We start from the raw sequence: 22,646 nt of genomic DNA on the forward strand, positions 1-22,646 counted from the left end.
CTCAATAAATATATGCCAACAGTAACGGATTTAGTTTTCCTTCTGAGACTTTTGTCCAGAGCAGAAAACAGTTTTCCAGGTAGAGGCTTCAACTGTTTAATTATAAGACACTTTCCCCGTGTGTGTTCCCTCTTCTGTTCAATATCTGGCTAGGTTTTAGGCTTTAACTAATTGCTGATTTGGTTGAAATGGCCTCAGAACCTTCTCCTAAGCTCTAACAGAGAACTTAGAGTTCATTCTAGAACTCTGTAGTTTGTATCATTAAGACTTAGATTACCTTGGGATATTGCCCACATTGGAGCTTGGTAGGTTGCTAGGAGCATAAACAATCCCACTTTGGAACAGTTTTCTGTGCAAGAACAATCCCCCCTCTCTTATTTTCTCTGGGATCATTCGCTTACAAATGATCTAATTGCTCTGGATGAGAGGCTGGAAGCTCCATGGCAACACATTTAATTGCTAAGGATGTACAACTGTTAATTAAACATGACCTCTAGTCAAATGTGCTAAAAAGCCATATATAACTACTCCACGTTAGGCCTTTTGCCAATGGTAGTTTTCTTTCTACCCCTCCAAATTTGGCTTGCCATGTATATATGCCATTGTTCGGTAACTATGATCTCCGCTTCCTTGGTGTTATCCTGTGGTTCAGAGCTAAGAAATGCACACTAAGAAATGGAGCGATGGCTCAGAGCTTAACAGCACGGGCTGTTCTTCCAGAGGTTCTGAGTTCAGTTCCCAGCAAGGTGGCTCATAACTATCTATGGAGAGATCTGGTGCCCTCTTCTGGAGCGCAGGTGTACATGCAAGCAGAACACTGTATCTGTAATAATAAATAAATCTTAAAAAAGAAAAGAAACGGCACACAGCACTGAGGGGATCCAAGGGCACCCTGTCCGGACACCCTGACCCATGATGGCAGCTAGCTGAGGTGAGCTTGAAGGAGTGAGGCCCAATCTGTTTTCCCACTGTGACTAACCTCTAACCAGAGCCACCTTAGCCACTGGCCTTCTAGCCGAGAGATGTGACCAGCTGCCAGTTAAAGGGGCTTTTTGGCCCTCAATTGGGTTGGAGTTGGAAATCCTATTTTTTTTTTCATTTTTTCCTTATTTGTAGAGGGAAGGTCTAACTGTATCATTCGGAATTATACTGTGATTTACAAAGGACATCAGACTGCAGCAGCGGAGAAACTGGACGGCCTCATTTCTCATCTGCCTTGTTTTTGGTCAATGTACTTCTTGATGTTTGAGGTTTGAGGGCAGTGAGTGAATGAGGAGGGAAGGAGCAGGCTTTTTAGAAACAGTCCATCTCATTGGACAACACCACCCCAACCCCATCAGCTAGAGCATGTTTCTCGTTGGCTGCTGTTTTACACAGATTCTGAGACCTGGGTTAGCAGTTACCCACTGAAAAGGGGAGTCACGATGGCCAGACACAGACATTGCAAATCTGGGGGTGAACTCAGGGTTGATGGTATACCACAAGAAATATTGGAATTTTCATTAAAACCCTGGTGGAAATCAAAGACAAGATGGAAACCGTAGAAACAACACATGGTTTTGCCTGTGCAGCTGGTTAGCATGTGTGGAGTATTTCCATCCTGTGTGTAGTATTCTATCCTGTGTATACCCGGTTAGCCTGTGTGCAACAATTCCACCCTGTGTGCAGTATTTCCATCCTGTGTGTAGTATTCTATCCTGTGTATACCCTGTTAGCCTGTGTGCAATAATTCCACCCTGTGTGCAGTATTTCCACCGTGTACAGTATTTCCATTCCCATCTCAGCTGGACTTGAATTCACGATGCAGTCCAAGCTGGCCTTGAACTTGTGATACTCCTGCCTTAGTCTTTTGAACGTAGGATTACAGGTGTGTGCACCAGCATCTTCCCCCATATATACCCTGGAGTCCTCCCCCCCACCACCACTTCATAACAGCTCACGATGACTGGCTGACCAGATCTTGCTGCCAGTAATATTCAGGAAAGCTATGAATATTAAAGCAATAAGGGGAAAAAAAAGAGACTGCAACTCAGATACAGAGAACATTTTATTCATAGCTGTATAAAATTATACTTCAGAATTCTCCTTTTCTAAAAACAAACTTTTAATTGTAATCCTCCAAATGAAAAGGCTACAGTTTTTTAACCTTGTACACACCCTGGTCACAATAAACAGTATTTCAGTGGTGGGAAACGCTGGAGATTGAGCCAAGGACTTCACACTCACCCATAGCCCCAGGCCCTGTTAAATGGTTTTTTTTTTTAAAGCTGTGTTTAAAAAAAAAAACAAAAACAACCAAACACAAAGCTCTTCTACAGCAGCATACGGCTCTGTGACTATAGTCTGTAGCCTCAGGATGGTATCAGAACCCAAGGAAACTAATATCCTGAAATAGAAAACTAGACACTGTTGATGCTTCAGAAGCCATTTCTCTCGATGTTAATTCCCCCTCGTAGGTCTAATTCATTGGAGAGGCTTTTCTAGAAATGCCTGTAATACCATGGGCCAGTGCTAGTGCATGTGGGCCCTAGGAGCTGTGCCCGCCCCCAATCATTACTGGCCTGCACAAAAACCAAAAGGTAACATTGAATGATGTATGTAACTCTGAAACAAGGGTCAGCTGCACACACATCTCACTGTTAACAAAGGATGATTAAATATTAAAGCGGTAAATGTGCTGTTACACCCGAACATTAAAAACTACATAGACTATGTCCCTCAGCCCCCAAGCGGGGCTGAGTTTTCTGTGCTGAGGCTCATCTCAAAGTCTTACCTTGGGTTGGGCCACTCTCTCTCTCCCTCTCCTTCCCCCACTACCCAAACCAACAGTGCCACCATCTGCTCACCAGCAACGTGGCCACTGTTTGAGGCTTGTCATCTGCCCCAGCTGAGAAGCTGGAGAGCTGGACGGCCACGTCAGGGGTGAGCATCAGTGTCCTCCCCTTGCACCTCGTGCCGTGCTTCGCTTCATCTTTGCATTACAAAAGGCACCGCGGCCCTATGAGACTTGCCAAAACATGTAGGGTATTTATTAGAAAAGTCCATTATCAGAGAATGCCAACGGCCAGGAGAATGGATCCAAACAGGCCTTCTGCAGTTTGGAGGAGAGGGGAAGACACGTGGAACACCTTTCTGTAACGGTCACACAGCATTAAATTGGGATTTGTGTCTCCATGTGGCTAAACCACTCTGGAAATGGCTCACACATTGCTGAATTATCACCTGGGCGACAGAAAAGAGCCTTGGCTCATCCGTGAGGCAGTACAGCTGGTGGCCTGTCCCTCATGCTGGGGCCACAGGAAACACAAGCACATTATAAAGATTCCTATCCCCTTCCATTGAGAAAGCAAGGCCAGTGAATGTCAGATAGGATTATTTTTTACTTTTTTAAGATGTATCTTTACTAGTATGTGTCTGTGTGTGGAGTTGCGTACCTGAGTACAGGTGACTGCAGAGGCCATGAGGGGAGTCAGACCCCCAGAGCTGGAGTTACAGGGGCTGAGGACCACTGTGTGTGGGTGCTGGGAACTGAACTCGGGTCATCTGGATGAGCACTGCACGCTCTTAACTTTGGAGCCATCTCTCCAGACCAGCATCTCCTTTTAAAAAGATTTATTTCTAGTATTTTAACTTCAAAAAAGTACCAAATTTCACAAAATATGTTAGGTTTTCTCATAGATAAAAACCATTTTTCCCTCTCATTGAGGAGAAAAAAAATCACAAAATTAAACGGACAGACTAAATACTCCTTTTTCTTGGATTTTTAAGAAAGGGTCTCTACATAGCCCTGGCTATCCTGGAACTTGCTCTGTAGGCCATGCTGGCTGGAGCTCACAGAGCTCTGCCTGCCTTTGCCTCCTGAGTGCTGGGCATGCACCACCACACCCAGTCAAAACTAACACTCCCATGTAAAAGTTTTATGTGCAGAAATTACCACTGCCTTTAGTCAAAGATAGGTCTAACTCTGTGCAGACAACAAGCCTCTCCAGCTCGCTCAGAATAACTCAGGTTCTTAAAAGCAGTAGTCCTTGGCTAGGCTGCTTACACCAGCACAGAAAATGTGACCCGATGAAGAAATACTTTATACTGTAATCTCAACAGTTTGCCCAGTTTCTATAAAGTTCACATGAATCGGGAATCAGAATGCTTTTCCATTAAAACTATACGTTTCATTGGAACTAGAAAACCTGCAAGAAGTGCATAGAATTCAAATTAAGGTTTTCCCTCCCTATGCAGGAGTTTCTGTAACAGTTTAAGAAGCATTGATTAAAGCACTAAAACATACATTACTCCCACTAGTGTGGTTCTGGGTACAGATTTCCCATTTTCAGTCATTATTTGGTTAATTAAAATAAGCTATCCAGGATTTACAGTAAACCAGCTACAAAGTGTTCTTTCTGTACAGATATGAATCCAGCCATCCATGAGAAGGTCCAGGATGCAGCCAGCCTTGGTGAGACCATGAAGACAGGCGTCCTCGACCTTATGTGGATGACAATGGGTGAGTATAATGTCCTTTAGACGGCCTCCCTAAAAATATTTACTTGTGTTTAAAAAAAAATATCACAAGAATATTTGCTTAACATGAGATAATCCAAACAGCCTTCTTTACCTTAAAAAACAATAAAAACAACTTATCAGACAGTAAATAAAAACTCCCAGGCATCAAACACGCCAAGGCAGGAAGAACAAAACCCCATGCCATGTATTTTCAAGCAGGTGTGCATTTACTAGGTGAAGTTTGGAGGATAAAGCAAGCAACTTAAAATTCATGGATTTGCAAAGACCTGACACATTGGTGCAGGTTAAATATATTTGAGAAAAAAGCCCAGGCTGTGGTAGAGATTCAGTGTACGGTCCAGGCTGTGGTAGAGATTCAGTGTACGTTCCAGGCTGCGTTGAGATTCAGTGTACAGTCCCAGTCAGAACTAAGAACATGTAAAACACCATAAAACACTGGGGACTGGAGTGTTGTGGGAATGGACTCAAAATAATTTTATGATGAAAAGCCACAAGCACCCAAAATATTCTATTCTATATAAGAAACATTGGTGATCTGTCCCCATAGTACTTTAAAGGACACACAGAACAGGACAAATTGTATGTTTTTAAAGATCATCCCTAACAAATAAAATAATGGTGGACAGGCAGATATGACATAGGCAATCCCTCTGAGGTAACAATTAAGTGAGCTGGAAACATATTGTTCTCTAAAATCACATCTCAATATTGAGTCCATTTTATACTGCTACAAATCATAGGGGGGCTTAGTTCACAAGTCCTCAGTTCTTACACAGCTCCTTACACAAGCAGGAACCACAGCGCTCATCAGATGGGCCCATAGGTAAATGTGCACCAGATGGAAAAACTTAGGGAGGCCTTCTGAAGCAATGACTCTTTGCTAATTGTGAATTTGTTCAACGAACAGGGCCTGGTGGCACTTGCCTTTAATCCCAGTGCTTGGGAGGCAGAGGCAGGTGAATATCTGTGAGTTTGAGGCCAGTATGTTGGCATACACAGCGAGTTCCAGGCAAGCCAAGACTACACAGTGTGACCCTGTCTCAAAAAGTGAACAAACGCACACAGAGATAATACCAGAATCCCTTTCTTTCTTTCCAGTGGAGCACACGACCCCTCAAGTTGCACACCACACTCTGTGAAGTTCCATTTCTCTTCATTGGAACCCTCAGCTTTTCCAATAGCAATGTCCCGTTAGGTCACTGTGAAGACAAAGCTATTTTTTCCAGTTAACCACATTTTACCCCGAAATTTTCAAAAGTCACAGTTTATAAAATCGCAGACCCTTTATTACAAAAGGAAGTGTTTGTGCACATAATTACTGTAGAGAAAGGATATTCCGAGGGGGTCAGATCGGTCAGCGCGAGTGTACCTCACTGAAGTACACTTATTATAAAAACATGTTGCCTTTGCCATGTGAAAACCGGGTATTTAGTTCTCTGGATTTCTTTATCAGGGCTTTTTTCTGAGCCTCATCAAACCGATTAACCTTGAGGTCTTTATCCCGGTCAAATGGTATCCTCTCTTGGTGTTTGTTTTTATCCTCCGCAGCCTTATTCTTTAACTTCTTATGATGGATGTCCATGAGGGATTCTGATCGCTTTGACTCCTAGGGAAGCAGGAGAATGGAAGAAAGAGCCTTAGCCATGTAGGTTATAGACAGTCTACAGCCAGGAAGCAGGCTGGGCCAATGTGAACGAGACATGCTTGCAAACACTGATGGGGGTTTCTGGATCCAAGATAGCATCTCTGCAGAAAACGTACAGCTGTGGTAGATACAATTCAGAAGGAACAGAGACGTCTACTAGCTACACGCAGCAAAAGAGCAAGAAAGGAAGGAAACACAGTCATGGTTACTTAAGCCCCAACAAGAATATAAACCAAGAACTGGGGTGTGAAAGAATGGGCAATTTTATTAATACAGTTTCTGTGTGATTATTTTGGGGGTGAGCAGTTGGGAACCAATAATCAGCCTCTGTCTAACACACATCATCTGTAATGAGATCTGGTGCTCTCTTCTGGCATGTAGGCACTCATGCAGACAGAACACTGCATAATAAATACATCTTAAAAAAGAAAACCTTTTTTCTTCTATATATCTTTCCACCAAACACTCCAAATTTGTTTATAATTTTAAAAGTTACATACTAAGGATCTCTACGAGTAAACAGGACTCTTGCTTTCTGCTCAAGGTGCCCCTTAGTAATTAAACTTCATGTCTATTTTTTGAGACAAGGTCTCAAGTAGCCTTGACTGGTTCGGAACTCTCTCTCTGTAGATCAGGCTGGCTTCAAACTCACAGAAATTCACTTGCCTCTACTTCTCAAGTACTGGGATTAAAGGTGTGCCCTACCACACCCAGCAGAAATTAAACTTTTTTCTTTCTCTTTTTTAATTTTTATTTATTTATTTTATTTTATTGAGACAGGGTTTCTCTATGTATCCCTGGCTGCCCTCTATGTATCCCTTGCTGTATATCAAGCTAATCTTAAACTCACAGAGACCTGCTTGCCTCCCAAGTACTGAGATTGAAGGTATGAGCCACTACGCCCAGCAGAAATTAAACTCTTGATATAAAACTTAGTGGATAAGAACTACAAGTTCAAAACAACTTATCAATATACAGAGGGGTATATACAATTGTTCACCAACAGTGGTCTGCAGTGTCTAAAGTGAAAGAAGGGTGTAGAAAGAGAGAGAAAAGGACCCCACGATGGCCACCAGAGAGAGCTGTTGGTCTGGTTCAAACTGATCCTGGTGGCTGACAGTGGCGCTGGGGAGAGGACGTTTTTGAAGAGCCACTCGATGAGCGAGCTCGAGATGAAGGATGCAGACACCTAAGGTGTGGAGCTGCACCTGTTTGTGCTCTATACCAACAAGGGACCCATCGCATTCAAGGTGTAGGACACAGTCGTCCAGGAGAAGTTTGGGGGCCTATGCGACGGCTACTACATCCAAAGTCAGCGTGCCCTCATAATGTTTGACGTAACATCAGAAGTTACTTACGAGAATGTACCTAACTGGCACAGTCAACTGGTGTGTGTGTGTGTGTGTGTGTGTGTGTGTGAAAACATCCCCACTGTACTGTGCGCCGACAAAGTGGATATTAAGAAAGGAAAGTGACGACAAAAATCTCTATTTTCAGTACTATGACATTTCTGTCGAAAATAATTACAACTTTGAGAAGTCTTTCTCTGGCTTGCCAGAAAGCTCAGTGGAGATCCTGACTGGGAGTTTGTTACAACACTTATTCTCACCCCACCTGAGCTGATCATGGACCCAGCTTTGGCAGCACAATATGATTTGGCATGACTTGGGTTGCTCACACAACCGCCCTCCTGGATGAGGATGCTGACCTGAGAACAGGTGAAGCTGGGGCCCTGCATCAGAAGTCTAGTGTTACAGGCTTCCTGTGACGTCCGTGGTGAAGTGTGGGCGTCACCTCGGTTAGCTAAGCAGATCACGGACTTCACTGGGATGCTGAGGGCGATGACGGGACTTCGGAGCTAATGTGGCAGCTGAAACATTCCTTCATTTTTTTGGACTTGCATAGTATTTGCAAATTTAGCTGTTGGGAACACAGTTGTTTCCTTCCTGAATATCAAAGATAAGACTCTATACAGCACATCACAATATTCAGTGCTGAGGTCTTGTTTTTTATGTCATCCTCATTCTTTTTGGTTAGAATCAGAATAAAGTAGAAATCAAATACATGAGGGAGAGAAAGAGAAACAAGAAAGATAAACAGCAGAACTATGCCGGGTGGCGGATGCGCCTTTAATCCCAGAGTCGGGAGGCAGGGGCAGGTGGATCACTGTATGAGGCCAGCCTGGTCTACAGAGCAAGTTCCAGGACAGCCTGGGCTACACAGAGAAACCCTGTCTTGAAAAAACAAAAACAACCAAACAGAACAAAAAACCTAAAAGATAGAAAAATATAAGACCAGTGAACTCCGGAGTGAAAGAGGCTCAGAAGGCAGCCTGGGCGGTGGAGTGAAGAAGTCTCAGCAGAGAACCAAGTGTAAAAGGGAGGAAAAGCGAGAGGAGGAGAGTATCCAAATCTTCATGCACTTTATTTTCTTACTCACGTTGTATGAGGATACTTGCTCAGCCAGTCTCTTATCCCTTCCTGACAAAATATTTTCTTCATCTTTCTTACTGAATGACTTCCTTGCTTCTTGTATTTCCTGAAGAATAAACATAATAACATCACTTAAAATAGAATTACAAAGAAATACTATTAATTTTACTTAGATTAAATGACAAGAAACTGAACTAAAGCCAGCCTGGTTGAATTCCTCCCAGTCAGAAACAGCTGCATAGTTGAGAAAGATCAGTTAGTGCAGGCGCCTGTGACTTTCCTGAGAAAGAGGACAAAGGGATGAAAAGCAAACCCTCCCAGCCACCCAACTGGAAGAAACTCAGGTTGAGTTTTGACTAAAAACCACAAAATGTAGGAAAATAACACATGAGAAATCTTCCACTGTTTGTTTCCAAAAACAGTAAAAGAAAAAACTAAAGTGTGTACATATTGACCAAAAAAGGGAGAAAGAAGGGAAAAGAAAGGACACCGCCAGCACTCAATGATGGTATGAGTGTCAATGCAGAAAAACCCGGAACTGGAATGAACAGAAGCAAGAACAGCAAAGGGGTGTGGCGTGACGTCAAAGAGAGGTGTACCCCAACAGAAACAAAATAAAACAAACATTCCATTACACACGCACACACGCACGCCTTAAGACTGCCCTGCAGTGAAGGGTTACAGTTATCTCTAGAGAACATACCAGAAGGAGGAAGCTACACAAACATGACTAGACACCATTATTCTGAAGGCATTATTTCAAAATTGCTTTTGCTTCTGAAAACCTCATATAGTTTCCAGCATCCTCATGGAGGCTCACACATGTCTGTAAATCTAGTTCCAGGGGATCCAATGCCCTCTTCTGGCCTCTGTGGGCACCAGGCATGCATGTGGTACACAGACATACAATTAGGCAAAATACTCATACACATTAAAAAAAACAATAAAACAAAAACTTTTAAAAATTATCAGTGGAGACAAGTGGGCAGCTCATGGCTGTAATCCCAAGCCTGGGCAACTAAGGCAAGAAGATTGCTGAGTAGCGGCTAGCCTGAGCTAGAGCAAAACTTTGTCTCAACAAAAACAAAACAGCACTTCAGAACCCTAGCCTCTAGATTACTGAGGTTTGACAGCATGTGCTGTCTTTTTCCTAATCCTGTGCATACTGGGTTGTTTTCATCCTGGCACTCGCGTTGCAGAGGCAGGTGAATCTCAGAGTTCAAGGCCGGCCTGGTCTACAGAGTGAGTTCCAGGACAGCTAGGGCTACACAGAGAAACCCTGTCTCAAAAAAACAAAGCAAAACAAACAATCTCTTACATTTTAATTTTGTGGGGCAGTGGGGGAACACATGCCATGGTGTGCACATGGAAGTCAGAGGACAACTTGGGTATAATTAATAGCTCCTAAAACACTTGCAAAGACAAAGTGAGAAACAGCAGCCAGTGACAGTCAAGGTCAATGGCTTAAGTCAGAGAGGGATGTGGGGGGTGGGGATGGAGGGTGGAGGCAGTGGGGGGAGTTGACTATCCCTAGCAGCACATAAACAGCACAGTTCTGTGGTTGGACCAGGGAACATGCATAAAACATGTGGGCTATCCATTACCTTCATGATAGCCCAGAGAACTAACCAATCTCACAGCAATTACTCAGTCCCTGTCCAATCTTTGCCACAGACCTTTAAAACCTGAGAGAAGTTCTTGGAAACCCCTACCATGCCCAAGAGTTCAAATTTTCTTTAATTTCATACTTTTCCTCAATTTCTCACATCTCTGTAATCCTCTTGAATAAAGCTTGTTCCCTCTCGCATAATGCTACCAGTATGTTGTTTTCAATCCTCACTAGTGTCGGACAACCGACTCAGAGTCACCCAAGTCCTTGGGTTATGTACAACTGTCCTGTTGTCCTCAAAACTCTACATCATCAGTACCCTTCAATAATTTCACCTTCCATTTTAGCAAGTTCAAGCCAAACTAGACAGTATACCTGAACAAAATACAAGAAAAAGAAAAAAAAAAAAACCAAAACCGCTATTACCTTAGCTTTCCTTTCCCGGTCAGCTGGGGTGTCTGTCCAGACCGATCGGTCTCCGGATCTGTCATCAGCTCTTCTCTTAAAGGTTCTTGGCCCCAGACCAAAGTCTTTCATTTCTGGAGGAAGCTCAGTCATCCACGACTCTCTTGTGACTGGTTTCGAGGAATCCTGTATGAGAAATAAGCTGAAAACAAAGCAGCAGCTGTGCGTGGTGGCACACGCCTTTAGTTCCAGCTCTGGGGAGACAGAGGCAAGCAGATGTCTGTGTGTTCAAGGCTAGTGTTGGCTACATAGTGAGTTCTAGGCTAGTCAGGGCTACAAAGTGAAACACTGTCTTAAAACGAGACAAAACTACACACACACAAACACAAACACACACACACACCCCTATATATAAATGTACACATTCTATGCTACTTCCTAAGAGAAGAGTGTTGTCTCAGGGGTTAAGAGCACTTGTTGCTTTTGCAGAGGATGCAGGTTCAGTTCCCAGCACCCACGTGGTGGCTCACCACCATCTGTAACTCCAGGTCCAGGGGATCTGAGTCCCTCTTCTACCCTCCTCAGACACCAGGCATGCACAGGGAAAATGCTCAGACACATCAAATAAACCAGTAAAGAAAAGCTTTGAAAACTTACATCATCTCCTTTGGTCAATTTTTCCTTCATTCTCTGGGCCCTTTTTTCAAACTCTGTTGTCACGCTATAGTTAACTGGTCCTTTAGCAGGCATTGGTCCAACAATGTCCTCATCCTCACTGCTCTCTGCTTCCTTTTAAGACAAGACAGTATCTTTGTAAGAAGAGACCAGTAGGTTACAGGCAATGATCTTAAATTACTTGAAATTTAGCTGAAATGGATTATGCATAGACAATAAATCAAAAAAATCTATTGCTAGCCCAGCACTGAACAGTGAGCTTTCTCTTGGCTTCCTGGAAGACGACAGCTGCATAGCATGTGGACTGTCCCGGTTCCCTTTCTATGTCATCGTAGACCTCACTATATCTTCCTATTTATACGTCCCCCCGCTATGTTGCTGGTGGGAATCCAGGCTCTGTACATGTTAGGCACTCTACCACTGAGTCTCATCTCCAGGATTTCAACTCTCTTCTTGGTGGACAGAGATCTGGCCTTAGAATTCTTTTCAACATAGTGTTCCTGGTATGTATTACCAATTGGTCAGAAATGACACATTTCAAACCAATTTTCTTCTCTGTACATAAAAAGCTCTTTGAATACGGCAGGTGAATCAGGATATTACTACCAGCTTTTATGAAACAAGTACTGTATTCACAGCTCCCAAAGCACTGACCCAGATGCACTGACTTATTCAGTCCCAGTATGGTCCACTTACTGAAGAGACAAAACAGTGCTGGTAAAGGCCACCTCTTATTCCCTAAGTCTAAACTGTTGTAGATTTAACGTTCTTCGACTGAGCGACCCACCCCCTCTGCCTTGTCTTCAGCACCCGAGACTTCCTTTGCTATGTCTTGTACTCTGTTGGTGAGGCCTGTGAGGCTTTTGCTTGACACCCTAAATTTTTCATTTCCAATTTTATTTCTGTTTGGGTTTTCTTTGTAGTGATTCCATTTCTTTGTTAAATTCTACTTTCTTGACTTGAATATTTTTCAACATCTCATTCAGCTGTTTGTATTTGCAGACTTCACTGAGGCATTTATTCATACCCTCTTTACTGTCCTCGACCATATCCACAGTTGCTGTCCTAAGGGCCTTGCCTCCAACTTTAGCTATACTGCATTTTTCAGGACTACTGCAAAGGGTTACTAGCTTCTGGTGGAGGTAATGTCTCGACTGTTCACAGCTGTGCTCCTGTACAAGACCTAGGCATCCAAGCTGTGATGTATGAGGTTCTTCTTGGTGTCCACATCAGGCATCGTCTTTGCTGGGTGGGTTTTCTGTTCTCTGGCTGCTGTTGCCCTTTCTGGATCCTAGGCAACTGTGGTGGCTGCGGGGTCCCTGGTAGACAGAGCTTCTGCAGGTTGATGGGTTAGGAGGGAAGACGGAGAAGGGCTGGGGTCCACACCAAGAGGCAGAATCCCCAGGGAATGTGGGTGGTGGACAGAGAGGCTCCTGCAGGCAGGCTGCTACAGGACCATGAGCAAGTCTGGAAAGATCCTTGTGGAGGAGAGGAAGGACAGTGAAAATCACCCCAGCCCCAATCCATGGGGCTCCAATGGAAGGTGCTTTGGCTGACAAAAGGATGGAGATAGGTTGGACCTGCATCTTGTTCTGAGTCGTATTGATGGTCCCAGGTACAACTATGGATAGATGCTGTAGTATCCCAAGGCTTATAGTTTGTCCTTGTCCTCAGTAGATTTATTACAGTGATTAACAGCACGCTTGCCCTTTGGTTATGACAGCTTCTACACCTTAGTTTATTTCTTAGCTCACTGGATAAGGAGTTCATTTATGCCCCTTTCATTTCCCCTTTAGCCACTCAACAGTACCTTCTATCTGGGGCTGTTCTTTTTACACTCACACAAGTGCAATTAAATAACTTTATCCCTGCTCTTGTAGATTATTCTGATCTCTCTCTCTCTCTCTCTCTCTCTCTCTCTCTCTCTCTCTCTCTCTCTCTCTGTGTGTGTGTGTGTGTGTGTGTGTGTGTGTGTGGTGGGCTCTGGCATTCAACACCACAGTTAATTCCTACAATAAAACTGTGAAATGATATTCTTTTTCCTTTCTTCTTGAGGAAATGGATATTTGAATATGTCTATTAAGAAGATAGGGAACTTACTTCAAGTTTTATAACTAGTACCTAAGAATAACCCTTACAGGACCGGTGTTTTCTGTACTCCCACGAGAGCCTTTCCATTCTCTTCTTGAATTCACCCACTGCTGACGGAACCTTAAGTGTTGACAGCTTACCTCTGCAACAGTAAACTGTGCTGCCACAAGCATCTCCATAGATAAAAAATAACGATTGGTGTGTCCGTGTGTGTCCGTGTCCGTGTGTGTGTGTCCGTGTGTGTGTCCATGTGTGCCAGTGAGCGTGTAGAAGCCAGAGGACAATGCCATGGAGCCATTTCTCCCCCTCCATCTTTACAAGTGTTTCAGGGATGGAACTCAGGTTGCCAGGTTTGTGCAGCAAGCACCTTTACACGCTGAGCCAGCTCACCAGCGCGCAAACATTATCTTAAGTGTAACTGTAATTTTCTATAGACACAAACCTTTGTGGTATAAGGTAAGCAAATACAAAATATATGATAGACTTTTAAAAATAGATGTATTTTTATTTATGTGTATGTGTGTGTTTCATTTTATGTATATTCCACATATATGTGGACGCACACAGAGGACTAAAGATTGTACTGGATCCCCTAGAGGTGGAGTTACGCCCAGTGTAGGTGCTGGGAACTGAACTTGGGTCCTCTGGAACAGCAGCAAATATTCTTAACTGCTGAGCTATTTCTCCAGCTCCTACAATAACCTTTTAAGTTTTAAGAATTATTAGTGTCTGTGGCCAGGAATGGTGGCACATGTATTTAATCTAAGCAGAGGCAGGTGGATCTCTGTGAGTTTGAGGGCAGCTTAGTCTACATAGTGAGTTTCAAGATAGCCAGGACTATGAAGGGACCATGCCTTAAACTAATTAACCAACTAACTAACAAAAATCTAATTTTAAAAAGCCTCACTAAAACAACAAAACAAAAAAAATCCAACAAACAAATAAAAATATTAGTGTTTGATGGCAAGATACGCTAGTACTATTTTAACATCTATCTAATAAGATAGTTTTCATGAAGGTAAAATTTCATCACATCTTGCTAGGTATTTTTAGAAACAAAGATCACCTATGATGTTGAGACATGAACTGGATGGAGGATCAGAGAAGCAATAAGAAATAACACACTTAATTGAAAATCAGAATCATAAACTCAAATCTAACCTGGGACAGTACAAAGCTGTGACGCCCTGGGTGACTTATTTATAGTGTCTTCACGGGTTTATTATCTCAAGACAGGAGAACAAGGCAGAGAGTAGGGCCGGCAGGGCCCTGGGCAAAGGGGGCAAAATGAGTGTATGACAGAAATCAGTTGGCCAAGAGGAGACTAAACGCTTCCCCATCCGAAGGAATCTGGAAAGCAACACACAAGCAGAGCGCCCCCAAGTGTCTGCGGGTGGGCTTGACTCATGCTCTGGTGGAGATGCAAGCTTGAGGGGACGGGAAGCATCAGCTCTATGCAGAATTACTCGGAACAGACAGCACACAGAGCATGCCTGTCTACACGAGTAAGCCAGAGTCTACACCGTGAGATGCAGAAGCCCACCTCTGTTCAGCAGATCCATGAGAGCAGCTGACTGTTCTCTTGATTGGTAGTGATCTTTACTTATCAAACCTGTTTCTGACACAAACTGTATCAATGCTCAGTCCCCTGTCTGCGGACACAAGAACCTGGAACTCCTCTGGGCATGCCCACTGAGCTCCAGGATCTGTGACAGCAACCTTACTTAAAATCTCAATAGAAATGATGCACCTGCTAGGGCCCTGCCTCAACCTTGCCCTGTGATCTTAGGTATGTAATTTAAATTTCCTAAGCCCTGGCAGTCTCTTCTTTTATTCCAGTGTGGTGGTGGTCATGGTAACAGTTCCTACCAGTAATTACTCTACATCATTTGCCTTCTTTGGAATCACGAAACTGGAGCCTTTTCTAAGTCCTAGAGGGAAAAGTTGGATAATTCAAAGCCATTCACTTTGGTCTCACAGTATTAACCTGGCAGGCTTACACACACACACACACACACACACACACACACACACACACACACACACACACACACAGACACCTAATACAACTGTGGCCAAACAAACGTGAATAGAGAGCCTGTGGAAACCTTCTGGAGAGGTTTTCCTTCAGGTCTAGACACTGGGAACTGCATGTAAATCTGAAGACTTTTCCAGGGATAAGAGGTATAAAGAAAGCATTCAAGCTGGGCGGTGGTAGTAGACATCTTTAACCCAGTGCTAGGGAGGCAGAGGCAGGAGGATCTCTTTAGTTCAAGGCTGAAGAGGGATTAGCATGCCTAAGAAGACAGAGCAGAAAGACGGAGAACTGGAGACTGTGCCGCTAACTTAACCAACCTCACGTTTGTTACACATTTTATTGTTTAAACAAAAACTTTCCAAACCTCTGAGTTGAAGGATGATGAGACTTGTCCTGGATCCTCTCTGCCTTTGTCACTTTTCTGTGAAGACTTAATGAAACCAGGTGGCAAGGCAGGACCTATGATAGGCCTGAAAATAAAATACACCATTATCATTCTCTCTTGACCCTAAACAGCTGTTTTCAGATAAAAGTTCACGATCATAAGAAAATCAGTTAATAACAGATGCTGAAATAAGAACTTTTGTAACATTATCTTTACTGGTATCGACAGTTTTCTACTTCATTTTCAGAAAAAATATTTTCATTTATTTATGGACTCATGTGTGCCACAGTATGCACGTGGAGGGGAGCGCATCCAGGGATCGAACTCAATTCTCAGGCTGCAGGACAGGTGCCTGACTGCTGTGCCATCAACTAGATACTAAAGCAAAAACTGTCAATCTTTCGACCTGACTATACTCACGAGGGTATATTCCATCGTGTACTTTGACTTCCACTGTTTGATATTTGTTATCCACTAAAAAATTCCATTGGCCTTATAATTACAGTCAGAACTTCTTAAGCAGAAAGTGTGCTATTCTGAGGACATCCACAAGAGGTACACACAACAGCTGCCAGCAGTCAACGGCAAGGCACCACACGAAGTTTTTTTTCCCTAAGAATAATTCTTACCAGAGCTACACAGACATTAATTTATGAAGATAAAATCTGTGGCATAATCTTAGAAGACAGTAAATACACTGGACCCGTGAGAAGGTTCAGCGGGTAAAGGCTCTTGCTGTGAAGTTGGAGGACCTGAGTTCAATTCTTGGACTCACAGAGCAGAAGGAGAGAACTAACTCCCACAAGTTGTCCTGCTCTGGGATGCTCTTTCTGTACGCTGTGAGTATGTGTTCTTCTCATTGGTGAATAATAAAAGCTGTTTGGCCAATAGCCAGGCAGGACAAGGTTAGGTGAACAATCAAACTGATGACTTGGATGATGAGGGGCAGAGTTAGGGAGATGCCAGCCAGCTGCCAAACAAGGAGAATGTATGGGTTAATTTATTTTATTTATTTTTATTTGTTTTGATTTTCGAGACAGGGTTTCTCTGTAGCTTTTTTTGGTTCCTGTCCTGGAACTAGCTCTTCTAGACCAGGCTGGCCTCGAACTCAGAGATCCGCCTGCCTCTGCTTCCCGAGTGTGAACCACCACTGTTTGGCCCTGTATGGGTTAATTTAAATGTAAGAGTTAGCTAGTAATAAGCCTGAGCTATTGGCTGAGCATTAGTAATTAATATAAGCCTCTGACTGATTATTTGGAAGTGGTTATGGGACAGGGCGGGAAAGAGAGACCTCTGTTTATATTGTCCTGTGACCTCTACATGTGTAGTGGTGTCCTATGTGTCCCACCCCATAAATAAAATGTAATACAAATTTTTAAATATAGTAAATGTAATATAGCCATGCATTCTAAAGTTATATCAGAGGCTTTTTACTCTAATATATGCTATTATTTATTTCACACAAGGGTTTTATTGTGTAAAATGTTATTTTCTTTTTTCAAAAATTGAAAATAGATTTTTTCATATAATATATTTTAATTACAGTTCCCTTCCCCCAGTCCTCTCAGATCCTCCCTACTTCCCTCCTCACCCAAATCTACATCTTTTCTTTCTCTCTCTCGTTAGATAACAAATAGGCATCTAAAAATAAGATAAAACAAACAAACCAACCAAAATAGGACAAAAAAAAGAGCCAAAGAGAAAGCACAAGAAACACACCCAGAGATTGTGGCACATACAGAAATCTCATTAAAACACAAGATCAGAAATCACTGTATATGAGCAAAAGATCTGTAAGGTAAATAATGTCTAGACAAAGCACCAAAAGGTAATTTTCCAAAAAAAAAAAAACTGCCATAGGCTAAATACAAGTTGGGTACAGCTTATCAATAATGCTTGGACCATGAGCATTTCAAATTTCAGAGTCTGAACTACTTACATATGCAAATGAGAAGCCCTGGGGAAAGAGTCTCCAGACTAAATGTGAAAATTCATCTGTGTTTCATATACACCTTCAGCAAACAGCCTAAGGAACTGCATATTATGTGCTAGGTGACGATGATATGCATAACACAAGGTTATGGATACTGAAAAGCAGACTTGGGGTGTCATGCCGGCTGCACTCAAGTCTGGACTGCAGACTTTCGGGTGAGAAGATCCATCTATATATAACGAGCTCTCCTGGAAGGAATGCGATCTCCCTGGGGCCAGTAACTTATCTATAACAGGCTGGCAGAAGGTCCTAACCTCTAGTTTTGCGAGCCACATTCATGTACCTGTATCATTTGCAGTACTCTGTAAAGGTGTAAGAAGTATTATTTGTCTGGGGAGTATATAAGGTGGCAGCAGACTGTGAAGTCCTACTACTTCAAAGAATAGCTACATGGAAATTAGGAACTGGCACATGAGATCCTCAACTCTGGATATAAAAAGAAACAGCCATCTCTTCTATGTGCTCTGACATGCTGGCAACTGCACGCTTGTCATATGCAGTATATTGATAAACTGTCATGTGCTGTTTAAGCTCCCTGAGAAGTAGTTCTGGAGGTGGGCCCCATTTCAGGCCCAAGCAAGTTTGTCTTATAGTGTCCCCAACTGTCATGGCTGAGTCCAGAAGGTAAATCAGTTGGGTAGAAACTGAACACAGCTTCGGGGTGAATTGTGCCTTCCTACAGCAGAAGACTCTGCTGCTGTTTACCCTGGCATAAAGTGCATATTGTGGGAACAGCTGGCTGGGGGTCTTTCCCAGGAGGGGACATTCTGCCTGCTCCTCTTTGCCCATCAGGGGCCCCAGCCGACTGCTTTCCCCAGAGTTCTCCAGTCACCCGGCTGGATGCTGTGTCTGCTCTATTCCTCCCTATCTGCTGACTTAATCTTCTCTTCTCACTTGCTCCGTACCTGAGAAACTTACTCATTCAAAACTAAAATGACGGCGATCATGGCTCAGTCTCTACATAAAACTATACAGCATAATAAACTTCATAAAACTGGCTGAAGCATTATACATTATCACCTTGGAGGAGAGTCATCCTGCCTCTTAAATCCAGGAGGAAGGGCTGGTCCAAAAAATCCATCATCGTCGTCATCTCTATCTTGATTTCGCCTCTGTTTACTGAAAGAAAACATTAACTTTACATAGATAAACACTGAAACACATAAATTAACCCTGACAAAGGAAATATATAAACATATATATTTTGCAAATATATATATATATGTATATACTTTTTTACAACAATTTTATATTTATACAATAGTTCTTATTCTTTTACTGGAATTTATCTTCAGTTATTTATTTTTCAGGACTAGATCAATGTTCTGGATCTTGTGGAGAATTCAAGATTCCATTAAGTGAAAAAAACAAAGTCTTTTCAGTCCTTTCTCAGTGAGCTGCATGAGTTTGGCTTCTAGTCTCCCTCTCAGAAGCATTGTAAGTTGCCTAATCTTACAAGGGCATCGGAAATCTTATTAACCTGTAAAAAACAAAGGTTCAACTTATCTACCTGACCCTTGGTTAGTAAGGCTAGATTAGAAGGAAATCGTATTTAAACAGAACATCCACTGCACATCAATTTTAAAAAGAAATTCTATGGGCTTACTTACAATATTTAGTTATTTGAATAATTTGTTAAGGGAAAACATTATATATATATTAAACCTTATTGGACTGGAGGTATAGCTCAGCGGCAGAGAGCTTGCCTAGCCTGCTCAGGCTACAGGTTTGATCCCCTAGCACCATACACACAAATCTTATTAACTTATTAATACATCCATTCACTTTAGGTATCTCCATATCTACACACTACTAGAATAAGTTGGTTTTTATTTTTTATTTTTGGAGACAAGGTCTCACTATGTAGCACCAGCTGGCCTTCAACTCACGTGGATCCCCTGGCTCAGGCTCTGGAGTGCTGGGATTAAAGGCGGGTACCACCATGCCCAATTAAAATAAGTTCCTTTGGAGACAATACGGCTTGTGTGGCGTGCCATATGAGAAGACGTTTTCCCTGTGCTGCACAAATGCAAACCGAGTTCTCCTAGGAGCTATTGGTTCCAGCCAACCCTGGAGAGGTGTGAGGCCTGCTTTACCTGAGAGACTTACCTGGCAGTTGGACCACTGTCATCTTCTTCAGACTCTTGATTTCCTTCTTCAGACAAAGAACTGCTGTCCTCGTCGCTGTCTGAGGAGTCTGAGCTGCTGCTTCTGTAGTTAGGGGGCAGCGCTGGCCCTGCAACTGCACAAGCGTGGTTGGATGTGTTACAAGTCGCTCACCGAGTCCTCCTGGCTGAGAAGCTCTCTTCAGGGCGTTCCTCCCTCCCAAATAAACCCCTTGAAAGAGCTTTGGGTGAAGACCTCCTTTTGCCGGAGTGAAGCAGAATCTCTGCTGGGAAACTCTCTTTGCACAGTGGAGCAGAGAAGTAATGGACATCTCTGCTGGGAAACTCCCTTAGGGAAGCAGAGCAGACCACTGCACTGGCAAAGAAATTTTTTCCTGGAAAGGAGCAGGATTGCCACACCCTTCAGTGAGACCATCCCCCACTGAATCCTAGCTTCAGGTATAGCCTGACTTCCTGACAAGTCAGGATACCTTTGCCCTCACAGCTGTAGGTATTTCTTGGTTTCTGACACCCAGGGTACCTTTCCCTCCAGAGCTGTACTTGGAAAGGAAGTTATGGGTGATGGGTGAAGGCTGCAACAGGTGTGAGGGGGATGGGGAGAAGAATCAACAAAAACAAATTTTGTTTAAAAATGCCATAATGAGGCTGGGCAGCAGTTAAGAGTGCACACTACAGAGCCCCGAAGTTTGGTTTCCAGAACCCATATCAGGAGGTTCACAACTGCCTCAAACTCCACTTTCAAGGGATCCCACAACCTCTAGTCTCCTCAGGCACCTGCGTTCACATGAACACACAGACATATGAAGATAAATAATGAAACCTAAGGCTTTGTATGATAATTTTAAAAACTCTACAAATCAACAAGACAAATTTTATATTGAATTTAATATAAAATGAACAAAAGACTTTATCATAGCACAACAGTAAAAAATGATAAAAATAAGAAAAGTGGTCACTTTCATTTCTTACAAGGAAATGCAAATTAAAACTACCATAAAATACTGCTTCAAAACACTAGATTAAAAAGACAGAGGAAAGACAGGTAATGGTGGAGCACGCCTTTAATCCCAGCACTCAGGAGGCCGAGGCAGGTGGACCTTGGGAGTTTGAGGTTAGCTTTGTTTACAGAGCAAGTTCCAGGACAGAAAAATGATTAGGACGAACACAGAAGAATCGAATCACATACTTGCTGAGGACTTTGGTAAATCGGTAAGACTCTGAAGCTGAGCTATAACACAAGATTTATATATAATATGTACACACAGTGCATGGCGTCACTCTTGGTAAGAGTCAAAAACCAGACTCTACTCAAATGTCTGCCACCATTAAAATATGCAAATAGATTGCAGGGAATTTACCCAATATAATTCACTCACACTTTTTTAAACTTAATTGAGTGGAAACTTCTTGATAAAACAAAGAAAAGGAAAAAAAAGTTGAGGCAGGATTTCTCTGTGTAGTCCTGGCTGTCCTGGAACTCACTCTGTAGACCAGGCTGGCCTCAAACTCAGAGCTTCACCTGCCTCTGCCTCCCCAAGTGCTGGGATTAAAGGCGTGCTCCACTGCTGGCAATAAAAGGAATTTTTAAAAACAGCTACACTAGAACCGACATCTGGAAGGAAGACTCTGGTGGAAACAGTCTCTGGGTAGCCAGAAAAGGAAACTAGGATTTAGGGAATAGTTGCAATATTCCTTCAGCTTTGTTCTGTCACTCCCAGTCTGCAAATTGGGACAAACATTAACGGCAGGAAAGCATGAAGGAGTGAAAGGCGTTGATGTGCTGTATAGACCGTGCCTATTGTATGGTAAGGTTACAAGACATAGTGACATGGTGGATACTGACATGTCAACAAGTTATTCGAACCGAGTGTGCTAATATCAGTGTAATCGGGCAGAGAAAAACCCCGAAGAAGACGTGATAATACTCAGGAAGGTAACATTTAACTTGGGATTTGAAGGCTGTGTTGGAGTTGTCAGGCATATACGTACAACCAGAGACGCCAAATGAAGCCGCTTATCGTTGAGGAAGCATAAACTCGGGCCCTGTGAGCCCTGGACTGCGTGTGTAAGATGGAATGATAGAAAGAGAGGCCAGGAAGTCAGGTCGGGGACGAGAGAGCCACGGGATCTTTGGCAAGGGTCTTCCAACTCCAAGGGGATAGAGATACTAGGTTCTATTTTGGGCTTCATCACTGACTAGCTGTGTGACCTAGGCACCGATTCTCCAGTCGCTGTCACCATTTGTAACATAGGTACTATGATCTTTTCTTATACAGTTGATGGAAGGGTTAAACAGACGACCGGAAGAAGACTGATCAGTTAGTACAAACCTATTCACAGCACAATCTAATTCATATTAATCGCAAATTGGGACTGTATTGTCCTTTTAATAATGATCAGGCTCTAAACATCACTACGTGACCAGTTTGCCCCTCTGGGCTGACCACGCCCACTCCGCCGTGCTCTACAACCCTTCTCATGAGTGCAGGAGTCCGCTGCTGCTTACCCGGGCTCGGGTCCCGCTCCTCGTCTTCAGCTGTCGCATGCACCTTGAAGCCTGGCGGCAGTGCCGGCCCGATCAGGTCCCTAGCCATTCGCTGCGTCGCACAGCCGCTAACTGTCCAAGCCAACCTGCACACGCAGTTTAAACCCAGCCCCGACGGCAGACCAAGCTTTGGAGCCAAGGCCGGAAGTTTTTCCGGCCTCTTCTGATGACGTCACGGAGA

The 22,646-nt window shown here is 43.2% G+C and overlaps 1 protein-coding gene and 1 pseudogene across 1 annotated transcript; one reads left to right on the forward strand and one right to left on the reverse strand.

Moving 5' to 3' along the window:
* Positions 1 to 2,029: 2,029 nt before the first annotated feature.
* On the reverse strand, positions 2,030 to 22,627 carry Gpalpp1 (GPALPP motifs containing 1). The gene is made up of 8 exons (XM_075948922.1): positions 22,427 to 22,627; positions 19,904 to 20,036; positions 18,815 to 18,913; positions 15,781 to 15,886; positions 11,270 to 11,401; positions 10,634 to 10,798; positions 8,606 to 8,704; positions 2,030 to 6,127 (listed from the first exon to the last, which is right to left on the reverse strand). Exons 1-8 carry the CDS (start codon positions 22,512 to 22,514, stop codon positions 5,909 to 5,911), a joined length of 1,041 nt encoding a protein of 346 aa, XP_075805037.1. The 5' UTR covers positions 22,515 to 22,627; the 3' UTR covers positions 2,030 to 5,908.
* Positions 6,222 to 7,934, forward strand: LOC142836086 (GTP-binding nuclear protein Ran-like; annotated as a pseudogene).
* Positions 22,628 to 22,646: the final 19 nt, after the last annotated feature.

The sequence above is a fragment of the Microtus pennsylvanicus genome, chromosome 15 (assembly GCF_037038515.1).
Source record: "Microtus pennsylvanicus isolate mMicPen1 chromosome 15, mMicPen1.hap1, whole genome shotgun sequence".
Lineage (NCBI taxonomy): Eukaryota > Metazoa > Chordata > Mammalia > Rodentia > Cricetidae > Microtus > Microtus pennsylvanicus.

What these genes read in the sequence shown, in the direction of transcription:
- Gpalpp1 (XM_075948922.1), bottom strand. Translation starts at nt 22,514, where the DNA reads ATGGCTAGGGACCTGATCGGGCCGGCACTGCCGCCAGGCTTCAAGGTG. An exon ending in GACAGTGGTCCAACTGCCAG is followed by an intron (nt 18,914 to 19,903) that starts GTAAGTCTCTCA and finishes GTTTTCTTTCAG; the next exon opens with TAAACAGAGGCGAAATCAAG. An exon ending in AATTGACCAAAGGAGATGAT is followed by an intron (nt 10,799 to 11,269) that starts GTAAGTTTTCAA and finishes TTTCTCATACAG; the next exon opens with GATTCCTCGAAACCAGTCAC.